General features: G+C 54.6%; 3 protein-coding genes across 3 annotated transcripts in view; 1 reads left to right on the top strand and 2 right to left on the bottom strand.

Moving 5' to 3' along the window:
* Window positions 1-12: 12 nt before the first annotated feature.
* On the bottom strand, window positions 13-4,310 carry UCK1 (uridine-cytidine kinase 1). Its single transcript, XM_075717035.1, has 7 exons — window positions 4,224-4,310; window positions 3,824-3,983; window positions 2,880-2,976; window positions 2,609-2,751; window positions 2,416-2,510; window positions 1,232-1,280; window positions 13-804 (listed from the first exon to the last, which is right to left on the bottom strand). The coding sequence occupies exons 1-7, from the start codon at window positions 4,308-4,310 to the stop codon at window positions 617-619; spliced, it is 819 nt and encodes a 272-aa protein (XP_075573150.1). The 3' UTR covers window positions 13-616.
* A 1,196-nt stretch (window positions 4,311-5,506) lies between these two features.
* On the top strand, window positions 5,507-6,417 carry PRRT1B (proline rich transmembrane protein 1B). Its single transcript, XM_075717109.1, has 3 exons — window positions 5,507-5,842; window positions 6,021-6,161; window positions 6,271-6,417. Exons 1-3 carry the CDS (start codon window positions 5,507-5,509, stop codon window positions 6,415-6,417), a joined length of 624 nt encoding a protein of 207 aa, XP_075573224.1.
* A 4,661-nt stretch (window positions 6,418-11,078) lies between these two features.
* The window catches only part of RAPGEF1 (Rap guanine nucleotide exchange factor 1), an 85,665-nt gene continuing 72,985 nt past the window's right edge, over window positions 11,079-23,758 (bottom strand). Inside the window, exons 14-26 of the mRNA XM_075716089.1 lie at window positions 23,608-23,696; window positions 22,093-22,204; window positions 20,374-20,449; window positions 17,030-17,114; window positions 15,572-15,664; window positions 15,014-15,199; window positions 14,774-14,858; window positions 14,449-14,543; window positions 13,894-13,972; window positions 13,649-13,750; window positions 13,105-13,202; window positions 11,914-12,042; window positions 11,079-11,301 (exon numbers count right to left, since the gene is read on the bottom strand). Coding sequence (XP_075572204.1) covers window positions 11,151-11,301; window positions 11,914-12,042; window positions 13,105-13,202; window positions 13,649-13,750; window positions 13,894-13,972; window positions 14,449-14,543; window positions 14,774-14,858; window positions 15,014-15,199; window positions 15,572-15,664; window positions 17,030-17,114; window positions 20,374-20,449; window positions 22,093-22,204; window positions 23,608-23,696 — 1,380 coding nt within the window. The 3' untranslated portion in view covers window positions 11,079-11,150. The remainder of the gene's footprint in view (window positions 11,302-11,913; window positions 12,043-13,104; window positions 13,203-13,648; window positions 13,751-13,893; window positions 13,973-14,448; window positions 14,544-14,773; window positions 14,859-15,013; window positions 15,200-15,571; window positions 15,665-17,029; window positions 17,115-20,373; window positions 20,450-22,092; window positions 22,205-23,607; window positions 23,697-23,758) is intronic.

Raw genomic sequence — 23,758 nt, forward strand, 5'->3', positions numbered from 1 at the left:
GCGAGTTCCCAGATGGTCTCGGTTTTGTCTCTATCTCAGGGGAGAGATTCCTCTACAGGTCAGTCCTTCTGCCCCCACTACAGGCTAAAAAGGGGGCTGGCCAGCGGGAGAGCAGTGCCGGAACTCAAGGTCCCAACAAGGTGGAGAAAAGCAAGGACTGCACCTGCTTGTTAACAGGGTGTAAGCTAGTCGTGGATAAAGAGACTGTTTTTTTCTTTTGAAAAAACAGGCAGCTAATTTTCCCAAGAAGGAAGATGATCATCAGGGAAATGGGGTATCTTGCTAATCACCTGGTAGCACTTAATTTTTCAGGGGAGACTTCAGCAGTAGATCTCACTTTGAAAATTAAAAACAGGCAAGTAGCACTGCCTTTAACCAGTCCATCAAGAACATCGTAACTCCAGATGTTGTAGGGAGAAAAGGGAGGGGTTTTGGAGGGGAGAGGGGTGGGAGGCCAACTCCTTCCTCTCTCCTCTGCAAGAATTTTCCACCAGTATCCCCCTTGCTGCTAGGACAATTTAAAGGACACTTCACCAACCATTCTGTTGAAGTCCTTTCCCAAAATTGTCTTCAGTGTTGGTCTGGACCAGAGGCAAACCCTTCAGACGCCGTCAGGTTAGTGCGGACGGCTACTGGACTCCAGGTGGGAGCGTTTGCCGGCCACTAGCACGCTGCTGCTCTCCGCTTGTTCAGGGAACGGGCGCTTGTAGGTCCGACCGTGTCCGTTCATTGCCCCTCGCTGCCACTTGCAGATGTCTCCATTTAAGATGTCTTGAATGTGCTGCACTATGAGGTTTATAGCAACTGCAGAGAGAAACGGGAAATACAGGACACGAAGGCTTTCTTGGCTGAGCTATGTAGAAAATGTGGAGCACCCAGCCCTGTTCAGCTCACATTTTAACAAGCCCTTAAATGACGCTAAGCCTGCCCTCTGCAGCGAGGTCACACCTCGACAGAAACCAGCAATTGCAGCACCAGCTTTAACACTGGTGTCCTGCTCTACATCTCCAACCGCATGTCACTTTTTCCAGCCCTCTGCAGGCTGAGCAGCTGGTCATCCCGGTCAGGCTCTGAGCAGCTCCCTCCCCTTCAGCTCTCCAGCAAAACGCCTTTCCTTAGAAGCATGCAAACAAGGCGGTTTGCATGTCTTTGCTCTCTTTTTTTTGCTCTCATATTTTTGCTCTCTTCCCAACCCCAAAGAAATCAGGCAGAGAACTGAACCCCCTTTTACCCATGTTGTCAACTCCTCGGGGGATGATCACATCTGCATACTTCTTCGTCTGCAAAACAGCAACGGTGGTGGAGACCATTAATGGCAACAGTCAGCTTTATTCTAGGAAGAAGCTACCAAACACCAGAAAGCTGGGGGCAAAGATGGAGGGGTTTCTGTCCTCTGGGGCTGCAACTTAAAGCTCTCAGTCATGGTTAACACCTAAATGAATTGAGAAGTCATACTGGCTAATGTGCGCTGGATTTAAGGTCGAAATTGTTCTTACTGACCCTTTGCAGCAAATCACCAGGCAGAAGCAGCAGGTCAAGCGTGGAGTTTCACTTTTGCGCTTCTGAAGAGTACGCTGCCTTCAAATGGGTCTCCCGCTTTGAGGCCGAGGTCTGTTTGCTAAGAGCTGGTTCTAATCAGCATTTCACAAGCCATTGCTAAATCTCTGCCGAGAGCCAAGGTACCCAACGTGCATAAGAAATTCCTTCCTGCCTCTGGTGACATTTTATTGATCTTTACCACCACAGAGCCCCTGCTTCCCCCCCGCCCCTACTTATAAGAAGGCTGGCAAATTCAGCATTTCTAATGAGTCCTTTTACAATCCCAGAATTGCTTTGATCCAGAGCAAGAGGTGCCTGACCTAGCCTTTTCTGTCTTATTTAATCCACGTACAGGATTTTGTTCTCAAATGGTTTTCTTGACAAATTAATTTGATTACACGAGCACCTAAATTGGCCTCGCGTTACATGGCGTAGCAAGCAGACTCCATAAGGGTCTGCCCCAGGTTTTCACCAGCGTTCCCTGCTGAGAGAGAATCTGCTGGAAGCCAAGCTCTTCTTTCTTCCTTCTTTCTTTCTTAAGAATAAATGCAGAGTGGGAGTGTTTCAGTCAAAGGCACCCATGCTAAAATAGCCATGGCAGCAAGCAGTGAGAAAACATGCGCAGCCTAGAGGGATTTCCCTAGAGGGATTTCCATGGTGCTTTGCAAGCAGAAGGGACCAACCATTTAAGTTCCTTAAACAAGCAGCTTGCAACAGTTAAATAGTTAAGGCAGAGGGGAGAGCGTGGGACTCGCTTGTGAAATACAAATATCAAAAGCCACCACTGCTGCATCTACAACGCAGCTCACCCCGAGGCGACCCTGCTCCTTGTCTCCCCCCAAAAACCACAAATCAAATTAGCGAAACATTTAGTACCGGTAAGCAGAACTCCTCAAAGGCAGGCTTGACGAACGTGGTGTACTGGGTGAGGATCTGCTCAAGGTCTCTCCCACGTTTCATATCTCGCAGAACTGGGACAGGAAGATAAAACCTGTGAGTTTTACCGTGTGGCGGGGGACAGATAAGGAACACGAGCTGGCTGACGCTGCCCATGACGGCAGAGCATTACCCCTGCGGGACAGCCGGACGTCAGAATCCGTGTCGACAAAAAGCCGCAGATGGAACATGTCCCGAATGTCTTGACTGTAGAAAACCAGGATGCCCTCAAAGAGAACAACGTCAGCGGGATAGACCACCGTCGTCTCTGCCAACCTGCCAGGAAAAAACACCCGGAGCACGCTGATAAACGTGTCTCGCACCCCAGTCAAGCAGTCCGTCCCCAGGCCCAGCTGGGGCATCCATACACGCACCCCGAGACTTCACACAAAACCGAGGCCTACCTAGAATGGGTCACGAAGTCGTAGGTTGGTACCTCCACCGTTTTGCCCTCAACAATATTTTTCAGGGTTGTATGCATCAAGTCATTATCAAAAGCATCTGCAAGAGGAAGGTTTAAAGAGGAAGATCAGATGCTGCTATAGCCAGATTGCTCAGATTTTCTAGGCCCAAAGGGAAAACCCTCTATCCAGTATTACACCAGGAAAAAAGGAACTTACGGCTTATTCTTTCCTACCAGCTGCAATCCAACACTCCCTGCCCAAACTAGAATTGCTATACTTGGTTACAGAGATAGGAAGAGAGAATTTGCTATTTATAAGCAACTACAATACAGTGAAATGAAGAACCCAAATGTGAAGTTGGTAATTGTATAATTTGGCCAAACCGCTTGGCAATTGTGTAATTTTGTGCAACCTGTTAGCTACGAGTAATTTAGAAATTTAGAAAACCTCAGACATCTTTAATGCTCTTCATTATCCGCCCTGGTGAACCTACAGCAGGCTCTAGGCTTCAGCCAAGGGCCGATCACTGTCCCGTTTGCAACCCGCAGCGCTCCCCCGAGCGAGGGGAGCGGGTGTTTACGTGGACAAGAAATATCAGGGAAGGATTTGGGGGAACGATGTCGTTTAGTACGGATCCTCTCAACAGCCGAGGACGAGGAGACGGAGCACCGGGGCGAGCCGGGATGCTCTCCAACCCTCCGGCATCGCTCTCTGCCGAGGCGCGCTAGAAGGGCGGTCACCGCCCGCTTTCGCGACAGCGACGCGTGGATGTTTTGGCAGGGGAAAGAGCGTTTCGGTTACCCAATGCTGCTCATTTTCTACCCGCCCTTTGGGCAAACCTCAACTGGTCTCCAACCACCAACTCAACCGCGTTAAATTAAAGATGGGGGCGGGGGGGAAAGGCTGCGGGGCTTCGGCCGCAGCGTCAGGCCCAGCCGCCTCACCCGGGTGGTCGAAGTTGTACTGCCCCTTCAGCGCCTTGGCCTTCTGCTCGGCGGTCAGCACCTTGTAGAAGCTGTCCTGGCTGAGGATGAGGACTTTCCGCTGCCGGTGGTCCACCTCGTTCTGCCCCAGCAGCTCCATGATCTTCTCGCAGACTGTGGACTGAGCGGGGGGGGGGGGAGCTCAGGGGGCGCGGGAGGACCCGCCCGTCCGCCCCCCCGGGCCGTGCCTGTCCCCGCCGGGCAGCCGGGCGCCCGCCGCGGGGCCGGGCCGGAGGCAGGAAGCGGCGCTCGCCGCCGGAGCCCGCCCCGCCGGCTGCCCCGGGGCGCTGGGGCCGGGCCCGGCGGTCACGGCGCAGCTCCCCCGCGGCGCGGGCAGAGCCGGCGGCGCCCGGAGCCTCACCTTGCCGCTGGCGGTGCCGCCGCTGACGCCGATGAGGAAGGGCTTGGGGCGCGGCCGCTCCGGCTCGGCGCCGCCGGCGGAGGCCATGGCGGGGCGCGGGGCCGCGGGGCGCGACGGGAGATGTAGTCCGCGGGGCGGGGCCTACGACAGGGGGCGGGGCCTAAGGGAGGCGGTGCCGCGGCGAGGGAGGCGTGGCCGCCGGCAAGGGGGCGTGGTCTCGGGGAAGGAGGCGTGGCCGCGAGGAAGGGGGCGTGGTCGCGGGGAAGGGGCGTGGCCGCGGGGAAGGGGGCGTGGCCGCGGGGAAGGGGCAGCGGCGGGGTCGGGTGCGCTGAGCGCGTGCGGTCTCAGCCGGCGCGGCCGGGGCGCGTGCTGCCCGCACACAGCGGCGCGGGCGGGCGCGCCTCGCGGGTACGGGCGCGCGCGGGCGGACGTAGGCGCGCGAGCGCGGGAATAAGAGGCAGCGGCCGGGCGCGCGCGGCGAGCGAGGGCGACACAAACGCGCGTTAAGGGCGCGGGCGGGGCGCGCGCAGCCGGCGCGCACACGCGGGTGGTGCGTGCGGGTACGTACAGCCACGCGCCCGTACCGCGCAGCGACAGGCCGCGCCGAAACGCGCGCGGGGTTTGGTTTTGGGTTTTTTTTTTACGCGCGCGTGGGGCGCGAAGGGCCGGCATGTGAAATAAAGCCACCGCGCGCGTTTCCCCGCGTTTCCCCGCGCCGCACGGCCGCTGCGGTGCCCGCGGAGGCGCGGCCCGCTCCCGCAGCGCGACGGGCGCCCGGGCTGCCGGCGGGGTGACCCCCGCCCCCGGCACCGCGCCCGCCCACAGCCGCCCCGAGCAGCGGTGGCCCGGCCGGGTGCGGCCCTCGCCCGCGCAGGGCCCTGGGCAAACACCCGGTCAATCATTAACCCGCCCGGCCCCGCGCCCGGCCCGCCGGCGCTGCGCTCCGGGCCCGGCGGGGCCGTGCGGGGGCCGGGGGCCGCGGCGGGGCCGTAGCGGGCGGGGGGGGCCTGGCCCCGAGCGTGCGGTAGGTGGGGACCCCGCGGGCAGCGGCGTGAGCGGGGGCGGGGGGGGGCTGGGGGCTCCCGCGCTGGCAGCGGGGCGGCGAAGCGCGGCTCCGGGCACCGGGCGCTGCGGGGAGCGCGGCCCAGCCCCAGACTCGACCCCCCGTTACCGGGGGGCGTTTGGGGTGGGTGGGCCGGGGCTGCGCCGCCGGCCGGCGCTGCGGGTGGGGGTGGCAGCGGGGCAGCCCACGGCCTCCGTGTCCCCGCAGGCAGCCCCACGGGATGGAGGGCGAAGCGCCGGCCGGGCCCCGGGGCCGCGGCCCCGCAGCCGAGGGAGCGGAGCAGGAGGGCGGCAGCGGGGCGGCCGGGGGGCTGCCCAGCTCCGGCAGCCGCCCCGAGCCCCCCACGGGGCGTGGGGACGGGCCCGTGGTGGTGGCGGCGGTCACCAACGCGGCCTTCGAGGGGGACCCGCCGCCCTATTCGCCCCCGGACCCCAAGAGCATCCATCTCCTCTACCCGCCGTTCCCCGCCGGCTTCTCCCAGCAAGCGCCCGTCGTCTACCAGCCGGGGCCCTTCCCGCCCCAGGGCGTCCCGCCTGCACCCCTGCCCTACACCACGGTACGTACCCCCCCCCCCCCCCCCCCCCCGACGTGTTCCAGGTCACCCCTTATCCCTGCTCCCGGGTTTTTGGGGTCCCAAGTGGCGCTTTGAGCAACGCTCGAGCACCACAGCCCAGGGGGGCGCGGGGGGGCATCGTGCAGCTCTAGCCACTCGCCCCCCGGTCCCCGTGTCACAGTACGACGGGCAGCCGGGCACGGGGCCATCGCCCGCCGGCCACGGGCAGCGCCTGCCCAAGGACTACATGGTGGAGTCGGTGCTGGTGACCATCTTCTGCTGCCTGCTGACCGGGGTCATCGCCCTCATCTACTCCCACGAGGTAAGGACGGCGCGGTCCCGATTTACACCCAACCCTCCTGGTGCATCGAATCCCCTGCTCCCGGCGCTGCGGGTCTCTTCTAACCTCTGCCCTTCTCCTCCCGTGCCAGACGCGGGCTGCGCTCAGCCGCGGGGACATGGCCCAGGCGAACGTGGCATCCAAAAAGGCCCAGTCGCTGGTCCTCTTCAGCCTCCTCTTCGGGTTGTTCGTCTCCGTCAGCTGGGTCATCTACGTCCTGGTAGCCCTGTACCTATGACGGGGCCCCGGGCCCCAGGGACTCGGCGCGTGCCGGGGCTCCTCACGGCTCCCCACGGCCCAGGGGCACGGGCAGGCGGAGCGGCCGCAGCCCCGCATGGCATCGCCGGGGCTGCTGTGGGAAATGGGCGGCCACAAAGCGTTATCATCGATGGGTGACCAGAAAGCGTTATCGATGGGTGACCAGAAAGCCTTATCAGGGCTGAGGACAGCGCCTGGCCTTCCTGGCGAACCGCGACGCGGGCAGGATGAACCCAGACTGAAGTGATGCCGGTGCCGTGCCCCGCCGGAGCCGGCGCTGGGCATGGAGCCTTGTTGGAGCAGCGGCACCACGTACGGGATCAGGCTCGGCTGCGGGGTGTGGACTCCCGTTAGCGCGGACTGTCGCTTGGAGGTGCAAAACGGGACGTGCAGAGGGAGCGGCTCGCAGAGCCGGGGCTGGAGACGGAGCAAACGGCCAAGGCGTAATGGAGAGGCCAAGGCGTGCGGCCGCTCCGCCGGCAGCTGCTGCTCTGGGCGTGTGAGAAGCCCTCACCGGTAACTAATAATGTGAGAAGATACAAACCCCCGTATTTAGCTTCTACGGTAATTTTGCACACACAAATACACACACATGCTGTATCATCACCTTCTTGCTGCTTCCAGATTGAAATAAAATACAGGCGTAGCCAAAGCTTCCGTTTTCTCTGCGCACCGGGGACCTACCCCCCGCCCCGCTGCCCATGGCTTTTGTCCACCACAAAATTCAGGGTAAATTCTCCTGTAATCGGACAAAATCGGGGTTTCCTCCAAAAGCAGGTGGGTGCCGGGGCTCCAGCCCAAGCAGGACCCCGGGGAAGGGGAGCCCGGCTGGGGCCGTGCTGGGGATGCAGTATCCGGGGGTGCCACTCGCAGAACTGCTGCGGGAAGGGGGGGGACGAGCCGCCGGGCCTTCCGAAGGCCGCTCCCATGAGCCGAGCGGGGAGGTCAGGGTGCCCCGTGCCAGGCCCCGGCTCTGCTCACGGCCACGCTCGTGTCTGCCTGCCGGGGGGCTGAGCCCGCAGCCCCCTCACGCTTTGCCGGGCCGGCGGGATGCGGCCCCGCGGTCCAGCCCCGGCGAGCGAGCGGGCGGTATGTGCTTGGTCAGTGTCTGGGCATCCTCCTCCCGAGCTGGCCGATGCCGATTATTTCCAGAGGAATTTTGAACCCCATCCAGGGACTGAAATAGTGCGGGAGCGTGCTCAGCCGCCCAGGGGTTATTTATAGCCCTCGGCTGCCCGGCCTGCAGTCACTGCACGGGCTGGGCTGTGGCCGGCACACGCCTGCCAGTGCCTGTTTTGGGGAGCAGAACCCCCCTGACATGGGGGACATCAATGCCCGGAGGGAGGTGACAGGAGCAGATATCCCCCCCCCCACATGTAGGGCTTGTCCTGGGGTGAGACCACCTCGCTGGGAGGTAAGGAAGAGATTTCTAAGGGAAAAATAAAAGGGAAAAGGAGCAAGGGCAAAGGAAAACCCCGAGGGTGAGAAAACATGAGGCCACACCAGTGCCAGAAGTGGATTCGATTGTCACTTTAATCCACAGACTGCTGCATGCACTGTAAACAAGATCATCAGGCGGGTTTGTTACTGTTGTTTATTTCTCTTTAATATAAAAGTTCACAGGAAGATGCCACCATCAGGACTGAGTTATAATATAGAGTACAGCCGAACAGCTGGGGGGGGGGCGAGAGGCCTGGGAGCGGGGCAGGGGGCTGGTGACCGGCAGCATCGCTTCTCCCCGCTCCCTGCCCCGCACGGAGAAGGGATTGAGACCCCTCCCTCCCCCCAAAAAGAGAGGCGACGGCCGCGAGGACGCTGCCTGCGAGACACCTGAACGCGCTGACGGCCCGTCTTGCAAACAGCTGCTGTTCTGGGCTTTTGCTCCCCGCTGCTGGCAGGGATCTCTGGTCAGCAAACCTGAAGCTGCTCTGGGCGAGGAGACCCTTCTTTAGGGCTCCTCCAGCCCCACGAGCCTGGCCCGGGGTCGGGACATGAACCAGGAGCCGTGGTCGGGACACCCCGCTCGGCTGGGGATGGGAGAAAGGTGGGGGGGAAGGAAAGCCGGGGGGCTCGGCCCCACGGTGCTGGACGAGGTGCTGCAGCCGTGCAGAGCTCCCGTCCCCACGCCGCGCACTGAGCCTCCGGCTTTCGGGGGGGGGGGGGGGGGGGAGCTGGCGGAGGGTGGAGAGCGAGACCCCCCCTTTGGCACTAAGAGGGCTCGTGGTTTCCAGCACAGGGAAGAACCTGGAAACAGCTCCCGCTCGCCAGCGAGATTGGGGGTGCGCATCCCGGCAGGGCTGAAGACAAGGTGCACCCTCCCGTCCCTGCCGCGGCACGGAGCCCCAGCCACGAACACTGCACCCCCAGGGCCCCCGCACGGGGAAAGTGGAGCGATGGGCTGCAGTTTCAGTGCTACCACCACACATGACACTCCTAGGAACAGCCGATGCCACAGCACCCCGTCCGACGGAGGTGCTCGGAGCCGGCTGGGGGGGAAGCCTGCGCCAGACGCGGGGTATATTTGCCTTTTCACAGTCTTGCCATGTCGGGGGATTTTTTTAAAATCTTATTTACAAAGGAAAACACAAACATTACTTCCTGTATGGAAGGCTGGGAAGCCTTTGGGGATTGCAAAGACTCGGCTGGACATGACACGTGGCTCCAATGCCCTTAGTGCCACAAAAATAAACTGGATTTGAAGTGTTCTGGCTTGGACGTCGCGTTCCAGCGCAGGAAGATCCACGCTCCTCCTGCTCTGGGGTCGCACAGCACGAATCGGTGTCGGACCCCACGCTCACCTCCCCCAGAAGATGCTCTCACGGGCAGGAGGGTCTCTCTGCACTTCAGCATTTGGCCGCTGCACGAGTCCTGTGCCTAAAACCTTCAGGAAAGTAATCGAGCTGGGTACAATCCTATGAACGGGGCAATGCCGCCGTCACTCCCTCCTGCCGCCTGTTAGGCAGCGCTGCCGTCTGCAGAGAGCTGGCTAAGGCTTTGCAATCTGCTTGTAGAAGGAAGTGCTTGCAACTCTGATTCACCCAGAATAAACAGAGGCTTTAGCAAACACGGAGCTGCTATTGAGAAATAAGTTAAGGATGCTCTGCGAAACACCCCCTCTGTATTCCTTGCGAGCCGCTGCCCTAAAACCGCAGGATTTTGTTAGACAGAACTCTGTAAAAACCTGTGACCGCACAACACGGTGCCGAAAAAGGCCTCGCAAGGCTGCTAAAACCTACAGCGTACGCTCAAACCCACGATCCATGCTGCGGATCCAACCGTCGGATGAGGACAGAGAGGGACGTGAAATGGCCTGGCTGGGGCTGCACTGGCGAGGATGCCCTGGGGGGGACACGGAGAGGGGACAGAGGGGCTGAATAAGGCACACCTAACAGATTGGGGTTAACGCTGCGTGTGTGGGAAATGAGACCCCCGCCTCGCTCCTCTATGCCAGGCTGCCCCTGCCCTGCGGGACCGGGACCTGCCAGGGCTCCTGCCAAAGCACGGACCACAAAGCACAGCACCAAGGGTCAGCCAGACAGGGACCCTCCCGAAAAAACCATTTGGCAACAGTGAGAGGAGACAGGAGTGGGATGGAGTGGACGAGGCGGCTCGGCCGGGCACAGGGCTCCTTCCCGGTTCCCATTTCCAAGCCCAAAAGTGGGACCCGCTGGCTCCTTTGCCCGGCTCCTGCACCCGCTCCGCAGCCAGCACCCACGGGGCTGCCCCGAGCTTCCTTTCTTCCAGCACTTGGAGCAACATTGTCACCGGTTGTGAATTGTATACACACTGTTTTGCGCTTTTCTTGTTTTCCTATAAATCCATTGGTATTCAGACATGCACCAAAACTAAACACTAATATTTACAGTCTCGTATACTACAGCATTTACTGTGCAAAAGCGAGTACCGTCACTAAAAGATACGGGTTCACAGGACCAGTGAACCGCAGTACCTCGGGTAGTCAATGTTTCCAGGGTTTGGAGGGATTACCGTTGCTTAAATAACGACATCTGAGAGGTGGAGGGGGAAACGATGACTTGAGATGGCAGGTCCCTGCCCACATTTTCAGTGCCTCTTCCGTATCTACAACCAGTGCCTTCCTTCCGTGAAGAGAAGGCGCGAGAGATCTGGGGTAAACCAAAGACCCCTGTAAACACAAGCAGCTCTCTGAAAGCACAGCTCCTCTGGCAGGCAGCGGGAGACTCTTTCATCCTCACCTCCTAGGGATGAACACGTTTCGAGGTGGCATTGCAGGGGAGACTCAAACCCTTGGCTTCCACGGCTGCTGCCTGCTGAACACCAGCTCCGGAGACTAGTTTGTGGGTGCTGAGCTCTTGCTGACCCTCCTTTGGGGATGAAAACAAAAGCCCGGGTACGCCCGGATGCAATCGGCCAGCAAACCAGCAACACGCTTGCATGGGACCCTCCTTCCACAAAGCTCTCTCCCCGGGTTTAAAGCTGATTCATGGCACAGAGGGACGGGAGGAGAAGGAGGGCGAGTGCAGCGAGCACCGGCTGATCTCTGCCCTTCGTGGCTGACGCGCGCGGTCGCTTCTTGCCTGCTGCGAGAGCCCAACATTCGCACGCCCAGGGATGGCTGCCAGCTGGGAGGGAGGGTGCGTCATCCAGTAGCAGGTACAAACATTGAACTCCAGTCTCATAGCTGCCCTCGGTGCGTCTGTGGAGCAATTCTCCTCGCTCGCACAACCCCTCCTCCTAGGTTTTCTCTTCTCGGTCTGTTTTCCGCCTCGTAATGTTCCGAGGTTTGATTTTGAGGGACAGTTCCCACAAGGCCTCCTCAGCCAGGTGGTCGCTGAAATCGTTGAAGAATGACACTATGTCGTCGTTTCTTTTGATGTCGTAATGTCTGGAAAACCACAGAGTAGGGTGGCAGTTAAACAAGGGGCTACCTGGGGACCTCTCCCAACTTCGAGCCACCCCTGCCCTGCTCTAAGGGACATCCAGCGCTGTGGGGTCTGCATTACCTGAGCCCAATACTCCTGACTGTGGTGTGACACCAAAAAAGGGGAAAAACCATCATGCCCATCGCTGAATTGGGGGAAAAAGACAAAAGACCCTATCGCACTGAAATCAACAGCTAGATCTGCTGCCTCTGCTGCAAGACAGCATTGAAGAAAACCCTCCATGACCTAGAGAACATAGGAACGAGCAACAGCAAAGCCTGAAGGAAAAACTGTTGACTGAAAGAGAGTAGTGACAAAACTTTACTGCACTGGATCTCAGAACTAATACAGGAAAAAGGTCTTCACAACTTTTAGTCATAGCTAACCTAGAGAGGGAAGGAGACTGTGACCAGAGCCCTGCCGTTCCCAGGTCTCCTTACATCTCCATCGTGATGCTTTGACCTCAGACTCCCTTCCCCTTCCACAGGAGCTCCCGTGCCCCCCTCACGACCCCCTCCCCAATCCCCATCACGGTGCCTCAAAGCCAGCTCTGATGTCCCTATTGCTACACTTACACTTGTTGGAAGCACCTCATGCTGTCCAGGATGTTAAACTGCTGCCAGCGCTTGGAAAAGTTCACTTTGTTGTCAATGTAATCAGGGTTTCCCAGATGAACAAAGGTCAGGTCCTGCAGAATCAGGCCTCTGAAAGAGAGAAAGGGGCCGCAGGCAAGGGAGTAGGCAAACAAGTACAGAGGTTAGTCACGCAGGGGCAGGACGGCCAGCCAGAAGGCAGCCACAGGCAATCTAACAGCCTCCCGCTGCTGCCACCATCAGCACTGCAACTTAAAACGAGAGGGGAACGTCCCCCCCGGCAGCAGATCCAAAGGTGTTCAGGTGCAAGGTGCCCACCTCAGCTGTGGCTGAGCGACCTCTGAGGCGAGGCGCTCATGGTCACGCTAATGGCGCTGGGGTTGCTCTTTCACCCTCCATGGAAAGGAGGACCAGGCTGGAAGAAGGTCACAATGGGAAGTGCCTGCCAGGGGTTAAACCTTCCTTCCAGTTTTATCCGAGAGGGTTTCCCTCAACTTGAGGTTTTGCTAGCAAGGGGGTCTGTGCTCCCTTCCTCCCTGTGCCTCCCCGGCTCAGCCATGTCCCTGCACAGTCCTGCTGTGGTCCCCTGCCAGATGAGATGGCATGTACCCATGCAACCTCCTCCTACAGAACTCTTTCCATGGAAGAAAGTGAGACCAGGATGGGTTTTACTGGTATAAACCCAGTGCAAATCTGGAATCTAGATCAGAAGGCCCTTACGGAGAAGGGCAACAGCTTCAACCTTTCATCTGGAAACAGGATGAAGCAGCATGTTCGACAAGGCAGACTCCTCATTTATCAGCTCTTGCAGTCAGCAGCCTGAAACTGTGGGATCCATTGCACCTCATGGGAAAATTTGTCTTTCTGCACACAGACCCCGAAGAAAATATAGTTAAAAAGCTTCAACTAAAGATCTAGGCACTTGATCTTTCCCTTGCCACAGTCAATTCACAAAAACCTTCTTTACAAAAAGACAGCTGTCACCCTGCTTTCCTCTGCTACAGGACAAATTGCTCCAGAGAGGGTGTGTGGGTTGACGTGGCACACTGCCATTTTACTCTAGATGTAGGGCAAAAGGCAAGTGCTGAGCTGAGCAGAAGCTGCTGATAAATCCTTGAAGGAACCATTTGAACATGCAGAGGTAACAGCAGAGGAAAGAAACTACCAACTCACAGGTAAGGTATGCAGGGAGGCTCCACATCGGCCAGAGCTGCTCGGTAGGCGCGGAAGGACGAGGAGCTGTCAATCAGTGTGCAGTACTCAGCCAGGCCCTGGCAGAACACAAAGCCCATGGTGACACCGCTGCTGCAAACCCATTTTCTTTGTAACCTCTACCCAGAGAGCCACGCAGGCCAAGGAGCTAATGCCATCCTGCAAACACCTCCAACTGATTTACTCAGCCTGATCCCAAGCGCGTATACACAGAGCCTCACTGCCTTCAGCCTCACCAAGCCTTCAATTTGCAGGGAGGAGGAGGAGGAGGAGGAGGAGGACGAGGAGGCTGTTCTCACCCGTGACTGCACTGGCACTCCTGCAGCTGTCAGAATGCCCAGCCACGCTGCAGGCTTCCAGCACTGTGGCATTATACACACTGGAGAGCGGTTATCCACCATCCCTCCACCCTGGGACGTTGCTGAGCTGTTAAAACCACCCAGCTGTTTCATAGCACAAGAGTTATCTTTTTCCCCTGAAGATGACAGCCCTCGCTGCTCCTCACCTCTGAGGTTTGCTTCTGCCACTCCAGCCTTCGGATGGGTGCAGAATCCAGTGCAGAAAGAATGGCCAGATAGGAATTAAAATTATTCAGCTTTCGTAAGTGCTGTGAAGAGGGAGAATATTCCAGTTACTCCAGAGATCTGAAAAGCCTTCTAGCACCAAACAGCTCTACCAACCAGAAGGTCCCACTCCCCTGCTCCTTTAAGGAGCAGCGTGTGTGATTCACAGCAAGAACCAAGCTGATACCTTCATAATCTTTATAAATTTAAGGAGCAGCCTCTCTCGGTCTTGGGCTTTCTCTTGTAGCATAATTATTGAACGGACCCTGGAAGAACAGACAGAAAAAAAAAAGATAAACCCATTTAAGCAGATCTCAGGTTTCTTCTTGTTTCATTTAAAAAACTGGTAACTGATAAGGATGGGCCAACAACACAAGAAAGTTCCTGATACCTCCAACTGAAATGGAGCACTCTAATTCACAACAAAGACAGAATAATTTCAAGGATGACCACAATAACCCTTCACAGAGTGCATTTATTGGAAAGGGGAATGGTTGGTTGAAGGGCTCAATGGTACTGACAATAACGCCTCCGGGTTACAGTGCCCTCCACCACCCTCCTGGTTTTCCTTCTTGTGTGCTCTGGGGTCTTTGATGAGTGCCCTGCATCTACTTCCTGGCCAAAAATACACGTTATCCCACTTGTAACAAGGGAGCCCCATTCTGCAAGGAATATTTTGCATATTTGCAGGGCACTGGAGGTTAAGCACAGTTCAGTGCCATGGTTGTTCTGAGCTCCTTACCAGTAGGACATGTTATTAAAGTGCTCTGTGAACTGTGTCAGGTTGGGACTCTTCTCTTCATTTTGCTCCTTTGCCCAAAGCAAAACTTCTGGGATCTGCCAAGGAAGAAGAGGAGAGGGGTGGGAAAATACCACACATTAAAATGGGATTTCTGCCTCAAGATTCCCAGCCGCAGTCTGTGTTCACAGCCATTTGCTGACACAAGTTCAGCTGTCTCCTACAACGCAGCAGGTGTGCTCGGAGAGCTGGCAGGGAATACCAGAGATTGCAGAGGGTACATGTTCAAATCCCTCCCGCCGCCCTTACCCCATTCTCATCTCTGTACCTCAATTTTATAGAAGAGTTCAGCATCTAGGAGGGTCAGCTGCTCGGCTATTTCATGACTGTGGAAATCGTGCAGGGTTCCTGGCCTGTAAGAAACAAGGGTGAAGTATAAAGGCTCAGAAAACGTGACCTGTTTTTTCCTCTTTCTTATATTTTGGACTGAGAAAACTCTTGTGTCCACAAGAAAGGGATGCCCTGTCTCTCAAAGGACCACAATATGGTTATGTGCATCTTTCCTCACCTGGCTGCCACCCCACGGGCTGCAAGAGGTTTAATGGAATTGGCGTAGCTCAGCATTTTCTTCTGATCCACTTTATCAAGGATATTCTTGCGTAACACTCTGGCGAGGCTCAGCTCCCCGTTGCAGACCAGTCGGAAGACCAGGTCCATCAGCAGCTTGAGAATTTCCTCCGTCAGCTCCACTAAGCTGAGAGAAAGATGGAAAACCCAGGGAAGGCATCAGAGCTACGACTCTGAGCTACAGAGTCTGTATCTGTACTGAGTCTTGTTGCTCTTTCCCACAAGCAGAACCAAGTCACTGAAATTCCTCCCCTTCCCAGATCTTCCTGTCTTACAGATTCCCCTTTTGCTAGTTATTTTAAAATCACCGACAGAGATGGGACACAGCGAGAACCTGCTGAACAAGAGGGTTCAGCATTATAGGTGTCTCACTGGTCAGGGTAGAGGATTTCAGCTGTCATCATAGACGAGGATTAAATGACACGTCCTCCTAACTGCCAGACTTCTGTATTGTTACTGACCCCGCTTCTCCCACCCTGAATCGAAGAAGACAACTCACCACAGCTCATCCACCACTCGCACCAGCACGAAGAAGGTGTTCTTACTGACTCGCTTCTTAAATGTGTCTGGGAAGTGGCAAAACTTCTCATATGTGGTTGCAAATTAAAGAATCAACTTAGTGTGGTCAGACCAGCCTCAGTGCAACTAACAGCTGCGTTGAGGGACATCAGAATAGCTACTATTCTGTCTGGACTGAAACTGGTGTTCAGTTTCCAGGAGATAAGGGACACTGGTACGGCTGTAGTTAACGTGGTATTAAGCTGCCACCAGCTGCAGGTAGCAGGGGTGTGAGGAGGTACTTACACCTTGCAGAATTGATGCTAGAAGAGCAGGTGTACCCTGAAGCTGTTCTCTCTAAGGTGGAATTTAATGAGCAGCACTCCTCTACTGTGATCTCCCCCACTGGTCTGTGACATCTGGTCTCAACAGATCTCAGATGTCACCTCTACCTTCCTCACTGCCCAATTTGCTGCAAGGGGAATGGTGGCAGGGGAGACGGCACAGGTTGAAAAAACTTCTGCCAGGTGGACAGAAGGGAAAGAGAAGAAGGTTATCAGTAAGTCAAGTAACTGACAAGGGCCTGCAGGAATGCCCCAGCCAGTATTTTCACTGACAACCGCTCTGCAGTGGGATCTGCTGTGTCCTTGGCCACGCCGATCCCAGCAGGAGCAAGGGGAGCAGCGGCTCTGCTGCAGATGGCAGTGATGAGCTGCGACGCAGGACAGGGTGACGTCAGGCTCCCTTTGACGTGGGTATACAGGACCAAAGCCCACGAGGCCTTTGCACTGCCTGAACCGAGACACTGACCCACTCAGCTGACGGTGAAGGGAGCCAAGGGAACAGAGCCAAGGGGAAGGAACTGCAGGCAGCGTGCTCAACAAGAAGCCTTCTCCATACCCTGCCAGAAATGCTAATGCTCACCCGGCCACGCAGGGGCCCTTGCCTTGTTAGCAGTTACAAGCTCAGTTCAGATCTGGGAGGCCAACAGGACATTATCTTCTGTGCTGCATTTCTTGTAATAAGAGAGTGAATGGGTCTTGATGGTTTAGTCATCTCTAGTATTAAACTACACCTGCCCAAGCAGGCAATGCCCACCGCCCCTCTGGAAGGCAGAAGGTAGCGTGATCCCCATTCTACAAACGAGATGTCCCAAACAAATGACCGGTTCCCCAGTGATGCACAGAAAATCTGAATTGCTCTTTTCCCCTGCCAGGGCCCTCAGGAAGCTGCTCTCAGGTCCAGTACTCCACCCTGCCTGGACAGGCCCAGCAGCATTTCCCATTTGCAGTCTGCAGAGGTGAAGGAAGTCCTGCTTGGGACACCTCCAGGGCAAGCACGTTACTGACCACTTTGTCAGCAGGCTTTTGACCAAACAACTTGCCACCAACTCCCTCCACGATGACTGCTCGGCTCTGATTCCTGGTGGGGGTGAACTGCCACTCATGCAAAAGGATATCTGTACTGCAGCTTCTTGATAAGCTCTTCAGGGGTAATAAATGTCCTGTATGTAGTCAGAAAGGCTTCACAGTACAGCACCAGATCTACAGAGAAAGACAAGAAAGCCTCAGTGAACTCTGCTTTCAGAAAAAGGAATCTTCTTGTAAGGTTGAATCCAGCCTTACGAGAAGAGGACACGGACACATTTTGACACGAATGGACTTTACAGAAATGCTGTGCTGTTGTTTCTTACCAGCAGATGGACCCTACGGCACAAGAGCAACAGTGAAACTGCCCTGTCCCCACCAGCCTGGCTCCCATTTGCAGCACTCAGGCTTGCTGCTTTGCTTATGCGACCACCAAAGAGGTCAGTGAAAAACACCTGTTGGCAGGGCAGGAACTTTCAATAACGGGTCAAGGAAAAATGCGGCTTAGACCTTGGGTGTACTTTAAAGAGAAGATCTGATGGTGAGAGGTGCGTGCCTGTTCTCTGTCTTTACTGCTTAGGCAGCACAGAGCCCTGCAGAAAGACACGGTCACTCTTCCCTCCTGATCAGGAATGCACGTATTTCGACACGATGATACGGTCCTGCAGACAGTCTGCCCTTGCTATGTTCCAGGAAATCTGCCCCAGGGCAGTGTAAATATCAGATTATTTTCAGCCAAAAGAAGAGTAAATTGCACTGCAAAAACGGACACTACCATGACCATGACCCTGCCACAACACAGACGCTGATGTGGTGCACGCAGTCAACTTCTGTTTATTAATCTCCAGCAGTGGGTGCTGCAGGCCCCAGAATCACAAAGGCTTTGGCCATCATCATGGGCACAAAGGACAGAATTTGAAAAAGCAGGAACTGCAAACGGCAAAGAAGATTTCAGGTCAAGACTGCAGTGCACTCGCAGTCCTGGGCAAAGTTTGGTCACTGCGGACAGCAGCGGTCAAAATGGAAACTTCTTAGCCCCAGTACTAAACCACAGAGCACTGCAGGCAGCATGTGCAGTGGGATGGCACGCTGCCCCTGCCCGGTGCACTGCAACCCCTGGCAGAGCCTTGTTAGCGCAGACGGGGAGAAAAAGCTTCTTCCGTGCCTGCCCAGGCTAGGCTGTACATGTAAAGCTTGTTTCAGCCAGGACAGGGATCACCCCACACCCATCTGCTGTAACACCCATCCATTGCGCGTAGGGGGTGGGAAAGAGCAGGGCACAGTGTGATAGCTGTGCCTCTCTACCTGTGGTGTTTCTCTTGGCAGGAGCCTGACAGAGACGCCGCTTCCTCCTGCTCTTAGATCAGACAGCACTGCTGTCTTTTGGTTGAAGACAATCAGACATAAGCTCTAAAGCCAGAGGCTGGGTGGTCATGTCAGGGGTGAGTCCTAGGCCTCGTCCAGCTGTAATCCTGCACTCGCAGCAAGCGCGCGTGGCTGTGAGCACTTAACTGACCATGGATTTTATTCCTAAAGACCACAAGCCTCTCTTTATCCCTTATTCCATTTAGCTCTTTTAGAAAACTCAAATGGACAAGAAGCATCATGCAACAGGGCGTGGAGTGAGATTTATTCTGGGTTCCCATCTGCCCAAAAGGCAACGTGAGGTAATACAGCTGGTCTGCTCTGGCACTTGAAGCTGCCAAGAAATTCATCTTTAAAGGAAAGCCTCTTAACTATACCCCTCTGTGCCGTTTGGCTGATTGATTTACAAGCCCTGAATTCTTCTCATTGTAAGCTTAATTCATTAACCCTCTCCGTCACCCAAACACTGGGTTAGCATAGCACAAATTCCTCCATGCTCCATTCAGCTCAGCGGCTTGGCAGAGCCTGTGAGGCCAAGCTCTGTGACTATTCTGAGAAACGTGCCGTGCAGAGCTCCCTCCACCCAGCCGTTCTCCCCGTCCGCACTGCTGCGCATTTAAAATCCTGCTCTAGTTTTTCCTAGTCTTGTGAGGCTCTCCACGGCTTTCACCTCGCTGCCTGCAGCACCCACAGAGCTCCCTGTTCACGAACTGGAGGTCTAGCACACATCACTTTACCAGGTAGCTGTCTTTCAAGAGGAACAGTAGGGAAGTTCTTCCAACGTGATGCTCATTCCTGAGAACAGCAGGACTAAATCAGAACTTCTCTATTCCAGTTTCAGCATTTTTATAAGGGGTATTTCCACCATCTCATTTAGACTATTTTTTTAAAATATACATATCTAGCCTTGGCGCAATCAATTGCCTCCTCCTCTCTAGCATGTTCCTAACTTTTGTCCTTTCTGCCTGGATTCGATACCCAATGTAAACAGGGAAACATAGGTGTCAGGGGAAGGATTTTCTTGCTAGCTGAATGGCGCTGGTAAGTAATTGCAAACGCCTTATGCTACAGTAAAAACCCTGCCATTTAAAAATGCACATGAAAGATATTTCCCTTTTGACTATCGAACCTCTAAAATACGAGCGCTGAGCGGTTCAGTGGTTTAGCGCATTTTGCCTTGCATCCCAGGAGATAAGGAGATCAATTCTGGTTAAGGCCATCAGCACAAATGTGTTTGGCAGGTTCAAAATCACTCTCTGGAAACATTGCAGAGGCTGTCTTTGCCACAGGTCTTGGAAAGGAGCTGCTTCGTGTGGGTGGTGACTGGGTTTGGAGAGATAAAATGGGGTTTTAACAAATCTAGAGGTATGGGTTGCTAATCTCCCTTTTCCTCACCCACATCTCCCTTCTTGTACTGTGGATTCCCTCCCTGAACTGGTCTGGGGGCTGCCAGCGTGCAAGTGGTACAGAGTGGGACTAGGAACTGACACAGTAAGTTAAAAATAAGGGGTGTCTGCAGACCAGCACCTGGACAGCTTGCCCGATGCCCACGGGTATTGCATTAGACCCAAACCAACGTCCCTCCTCTCCTACTTTGATGTAACAGTCGCTCCAGCAACATCAACATCACCACTGCCCTGATGTTCAAAGGACAAGGAGCACCTCTGAAAACAGGATCCATGCCACAACAGGCTGGTCACACCTGCACTCGCAGAAGGCAGTGGCCTACTTTGGCAGGCACAGAGACACCAACACAGCACTGCCACCAACTCCCCTGGTGCGCCTCGCCTTCCAGATCTGGGTAAGGGCTATGAGGAGTTAATACCATCCCTGCTGCTGAATGGAACAAACAGGCGCTTATCCAGCTTACCTCTGTTTCACCAAAGATAAGCACAATCCCCCCGCCCCCCCCCGCCACCCAGTTCGGAGGATCACAAATGCAGTCCTCTCTGCCCTGGCCCAGCTGTCTGCAGCCTCATCGCAACTGTGCACGCTAGAGACGCAGAAGAAAAGCAGCAAAAGGCCATGCCAGGCTGCGCTCCTCAGCTCTGTTTTGGTGCATCCACCGTACCTTTCCTGTCGGTCTCTGTTGCATGCACTAACAAAATGTCTCCGGATCCACCACGAACATCTGGCCCATCATCTCCCTGCAATGAGAACAGAAACATGTTAGACATGGCCCAAGCTCCCTTCGGCCTGGTTTACCATCTCGGGGGTTCAAGGTCAGCAACAACTGGCAGAGTACACAATGTTCCTAGCACTGCTCGCGGCACAAGCTGGGACATGGTCTTTGGTGCTGGGATAATCCTGGAATTTGAATAAAGCATTTGGTGTCCCAGATGAGGATCTGGGCTGATCCCCGCTTGGGGTCTCTGACTCCTTAAGGCCAGGCTGTGCAGCTCAGTGAAAGCTGAACCTTCTGTCCACAGAAGAATGAACAGAAATGTCCCAGACTCCCAAACGCTCCCAGCAGACCATTAACAGAGCAGTAACCCTGTGTGAACTGTCTCAAAGTGCGGGATCACGTACCACAGCGGCTGTGGGGTGAGAGGTCATGCATTCAACTTGCATGTTCCTGGAACATCAAAACCCAGCAAGTTAATTCCCTAATCTGGATCTATTTGACTGGAGGTCACCTGAAGCGATCCAGTAACTGGGAGCAGAAAACAGTCCTGCTAACTGCTTGACCCCTGCCTTACCACTCTCTAAAAGCATCTTTCTTCTAGCTACTGCAATTCACAACTAAAAATATGCAAAACTGATCTATCACTCAGCCGGCGGTTCCCACACTGCAGGAAACGGCTCGCAGTGGCAGTTCTATAGCGTTTCAAATACGTAGACCGTAAAGAAAAGAAAGAAAAAAAAGAAGTGAAGGGTTGACACACATCTGCTAGTCCCAAATGTTCAGAAATCACTGATTTTTAATTGTTTTTTTAAGGAAATACTCCTGCAGAGGAGCCTGGAGTCTGGTTTCCCTTAGCAATGTCTTTGTCATTTCAATATGCAAAACACTGAGAAAAACGTGGATTACAGCCATGGAGCAGCTACGTATAACGTGAATTTTTCAGGTGACCCTCTGGCAAGACTCATGAAATACTACTTAAGGAATGAGTAATGGCTTCTCACTCTCTCCTGCACATCTCAGCTGACCAAAGAACACTCCTAAAGTGCCTGTAAATGATACATTCTCTCTGTTTTTCAGACTAGCCCCCTGACAGTCTGAAAGCTTCAAAAGCCTGCATATTCCCTCAAGCTGCATGTCAAAGACAGCTTGGTTCAAGAACACAGTGAGCAAAGCTGTCTGGGAGTGCACCCAAGGCTAGAAACAAAGCCATTTCTCAAATACAGAAACAGTTACTTTGGCTGCTCTTCCACATCAGTAATATAACGTCCCGCTCGGGAAATCTGCTAAACCTGCCTTCAGATTGAAAGGCCAACACCATAAACCTGCACCCAGATTTACTGCGCTCAAGCTCTCACGTGCTTTATTTCACACTGTAGCAGGCTGAAGAGGTGAAAAGGAGCAGACTGGGGAAAGGGCACAAGATGAGCTGGTTTTTAGAGACATCTCACATTTTGTTAAATCCTTATTCATTGCTGATGCTCCCTGCCTGTACCAGCATCTCATACTTTCACAGCAGCCTGCACAACATAAAGCTGCATACCACTTCTGCTGCAACCTAGTTTTTCCTATCAAATAAAAGCTGATGCCTTGCTTGTGCACACAGAGAACCAGATTCCAATACAGCATAAACCAAAGAGTATGAAAGCAAACCCTGAATGCACCTACCTCTTGCTTCAGTGTTAACCTAGCCATAATTTCACTGTGGTCGATAAGGGATAGCTCATCTACCTCCTCCTCCAACTGTGACGATTCCAAAGCATCTGGTGACTGCTGCTGCCTGTTAAAAAAAAGGCAAATGCCCATCAGTGTCATTGCCCATCCCGGGGATGAGATGGTGGGTCCACCCGAGCTATCAGCGTACAAACCTTCATTAAATGACAGTAAGTACACAGACAGTCTGGAGGTAAATCTTTTGCAAACAAGACCAAATGTCTAGCTCTAATTCTGTTGCTTTGTGCATCTCTTGAAAAAGCAAAAGTTGAACCTTTAGGACCTGAACACTTGTCTGCCTGCATTTCTGGCAGACAGGATTTTACTACGCCCTGCATAAGTACACGCTTCCATGTGTCCTTAATCCACCGAATTTTTAGTGCACACAAATCTAAGCCCTTCTTCAAATGTATAAAGACTGAGTATACTCTACACGTATATACCTTAGTCAGCTCATGACCCATTGTGCTGCTGCAAGGGGAGATGACGGGCTCTCTTTTTGCAGGAAGATAGAGCAGAAAGCTCTGACCACTTTTTCGGTGTACATCCACAACTCTAGTATTCCTGCCCTCAAAGGTTGGTACTCTTGTGCCCAGACACATGTTCTCTGTGCCTGTATTCCTAAAAAAAAACCAACCCAAAAAACCAAACAATCCCCCCCCCCCCCCTCCCCCCCGTACATTCCTTATAGCTTTCCCCAGGCACAGGCCAAAATTCCTTGCACCAGTCAGTACTTTCAGCAGATAGTGAGCTTTGCAGAGCACTCTTGCATTGTCTCCTTCACTGCAGGGATTAAAACCCTCAAACCAACTGCAGGAAAATGGGGGAGGGAAGTTGACTGTCACACACAAAACAATGCTGTTCTCTATTTTTGCTTTAGAAATGCAATTGAAGAGCAATCTCAAGCAGCAGGGAAGCACTCACTCCATTCCTCCTGAAGCCCATCTGTTACAGCCCGCACCTCTTCATTTACATAGACAAATGATAGCTAAGAGCATTAGAAGGGATATAAAGCCTCCTGCTTCGGGGCTTCAGCCAGCCTCTAACTAGCAGGGTTAGGAAGAAATTCCCCTCTGGAAGACTATTTCCCAACAGCAATACAGACTTTTTTTGCATGTTTCCCTGGAAGCAGGAGGGAGCAGCCAGTGTCAGTGACAGGACTGCCAATTAGATGGACTTAGGATGGCTAACGCAGGCTGCATTAACCCCTACAGGCTCCCCGAGTTAAGCAACGACATCTTGCCGGGATCCTCCTTGTTCAGCAGGACCCCACTGCTCCCCAGTTGTGCAAAAAAAAAAAAAAAAAAAAAAAAAAAAAGTGGGCTGAAAGTTTAGAGGACACCAAGAAGGTGGAGGGCAAAGGAGGCAGCCCCAAGGACGGTTTGGGAGAGGGCAGGGCTAACGGGGTTTGGGCGAGACACTGCACGCGTCAAGGCTGGGAAGCAGGAGTACCAGGGGAGCCAGGCTCACCTTTCAGCACCATCTTTGCCTTCCTTCCCCATGGCACTGCTGTTCGAAGTGGAGTCTTTGGAGTGGCCGTCTTTGACAGAGGGAGATTCCTGCGAAGAGAAGGAAGTTTTTCATTATTACGTGGGGTCCTACACCACAGCTAGCCTTGCAT

Source organism: Pelecanus crispus, chromosome 9 (genome assembly GCF_030463565.1).
Source record: "Pelecanus crispus isolate bPelCri1 chromosome 9, bPelCri1.pri, whole genome shotgun sequence".
Lineage (NCBI taxonomy): Eukaryota > Metazoa > Chordata > Aves > Pelecaniformes > Pelecanidae > Pelecanus > Pelecanus crispus.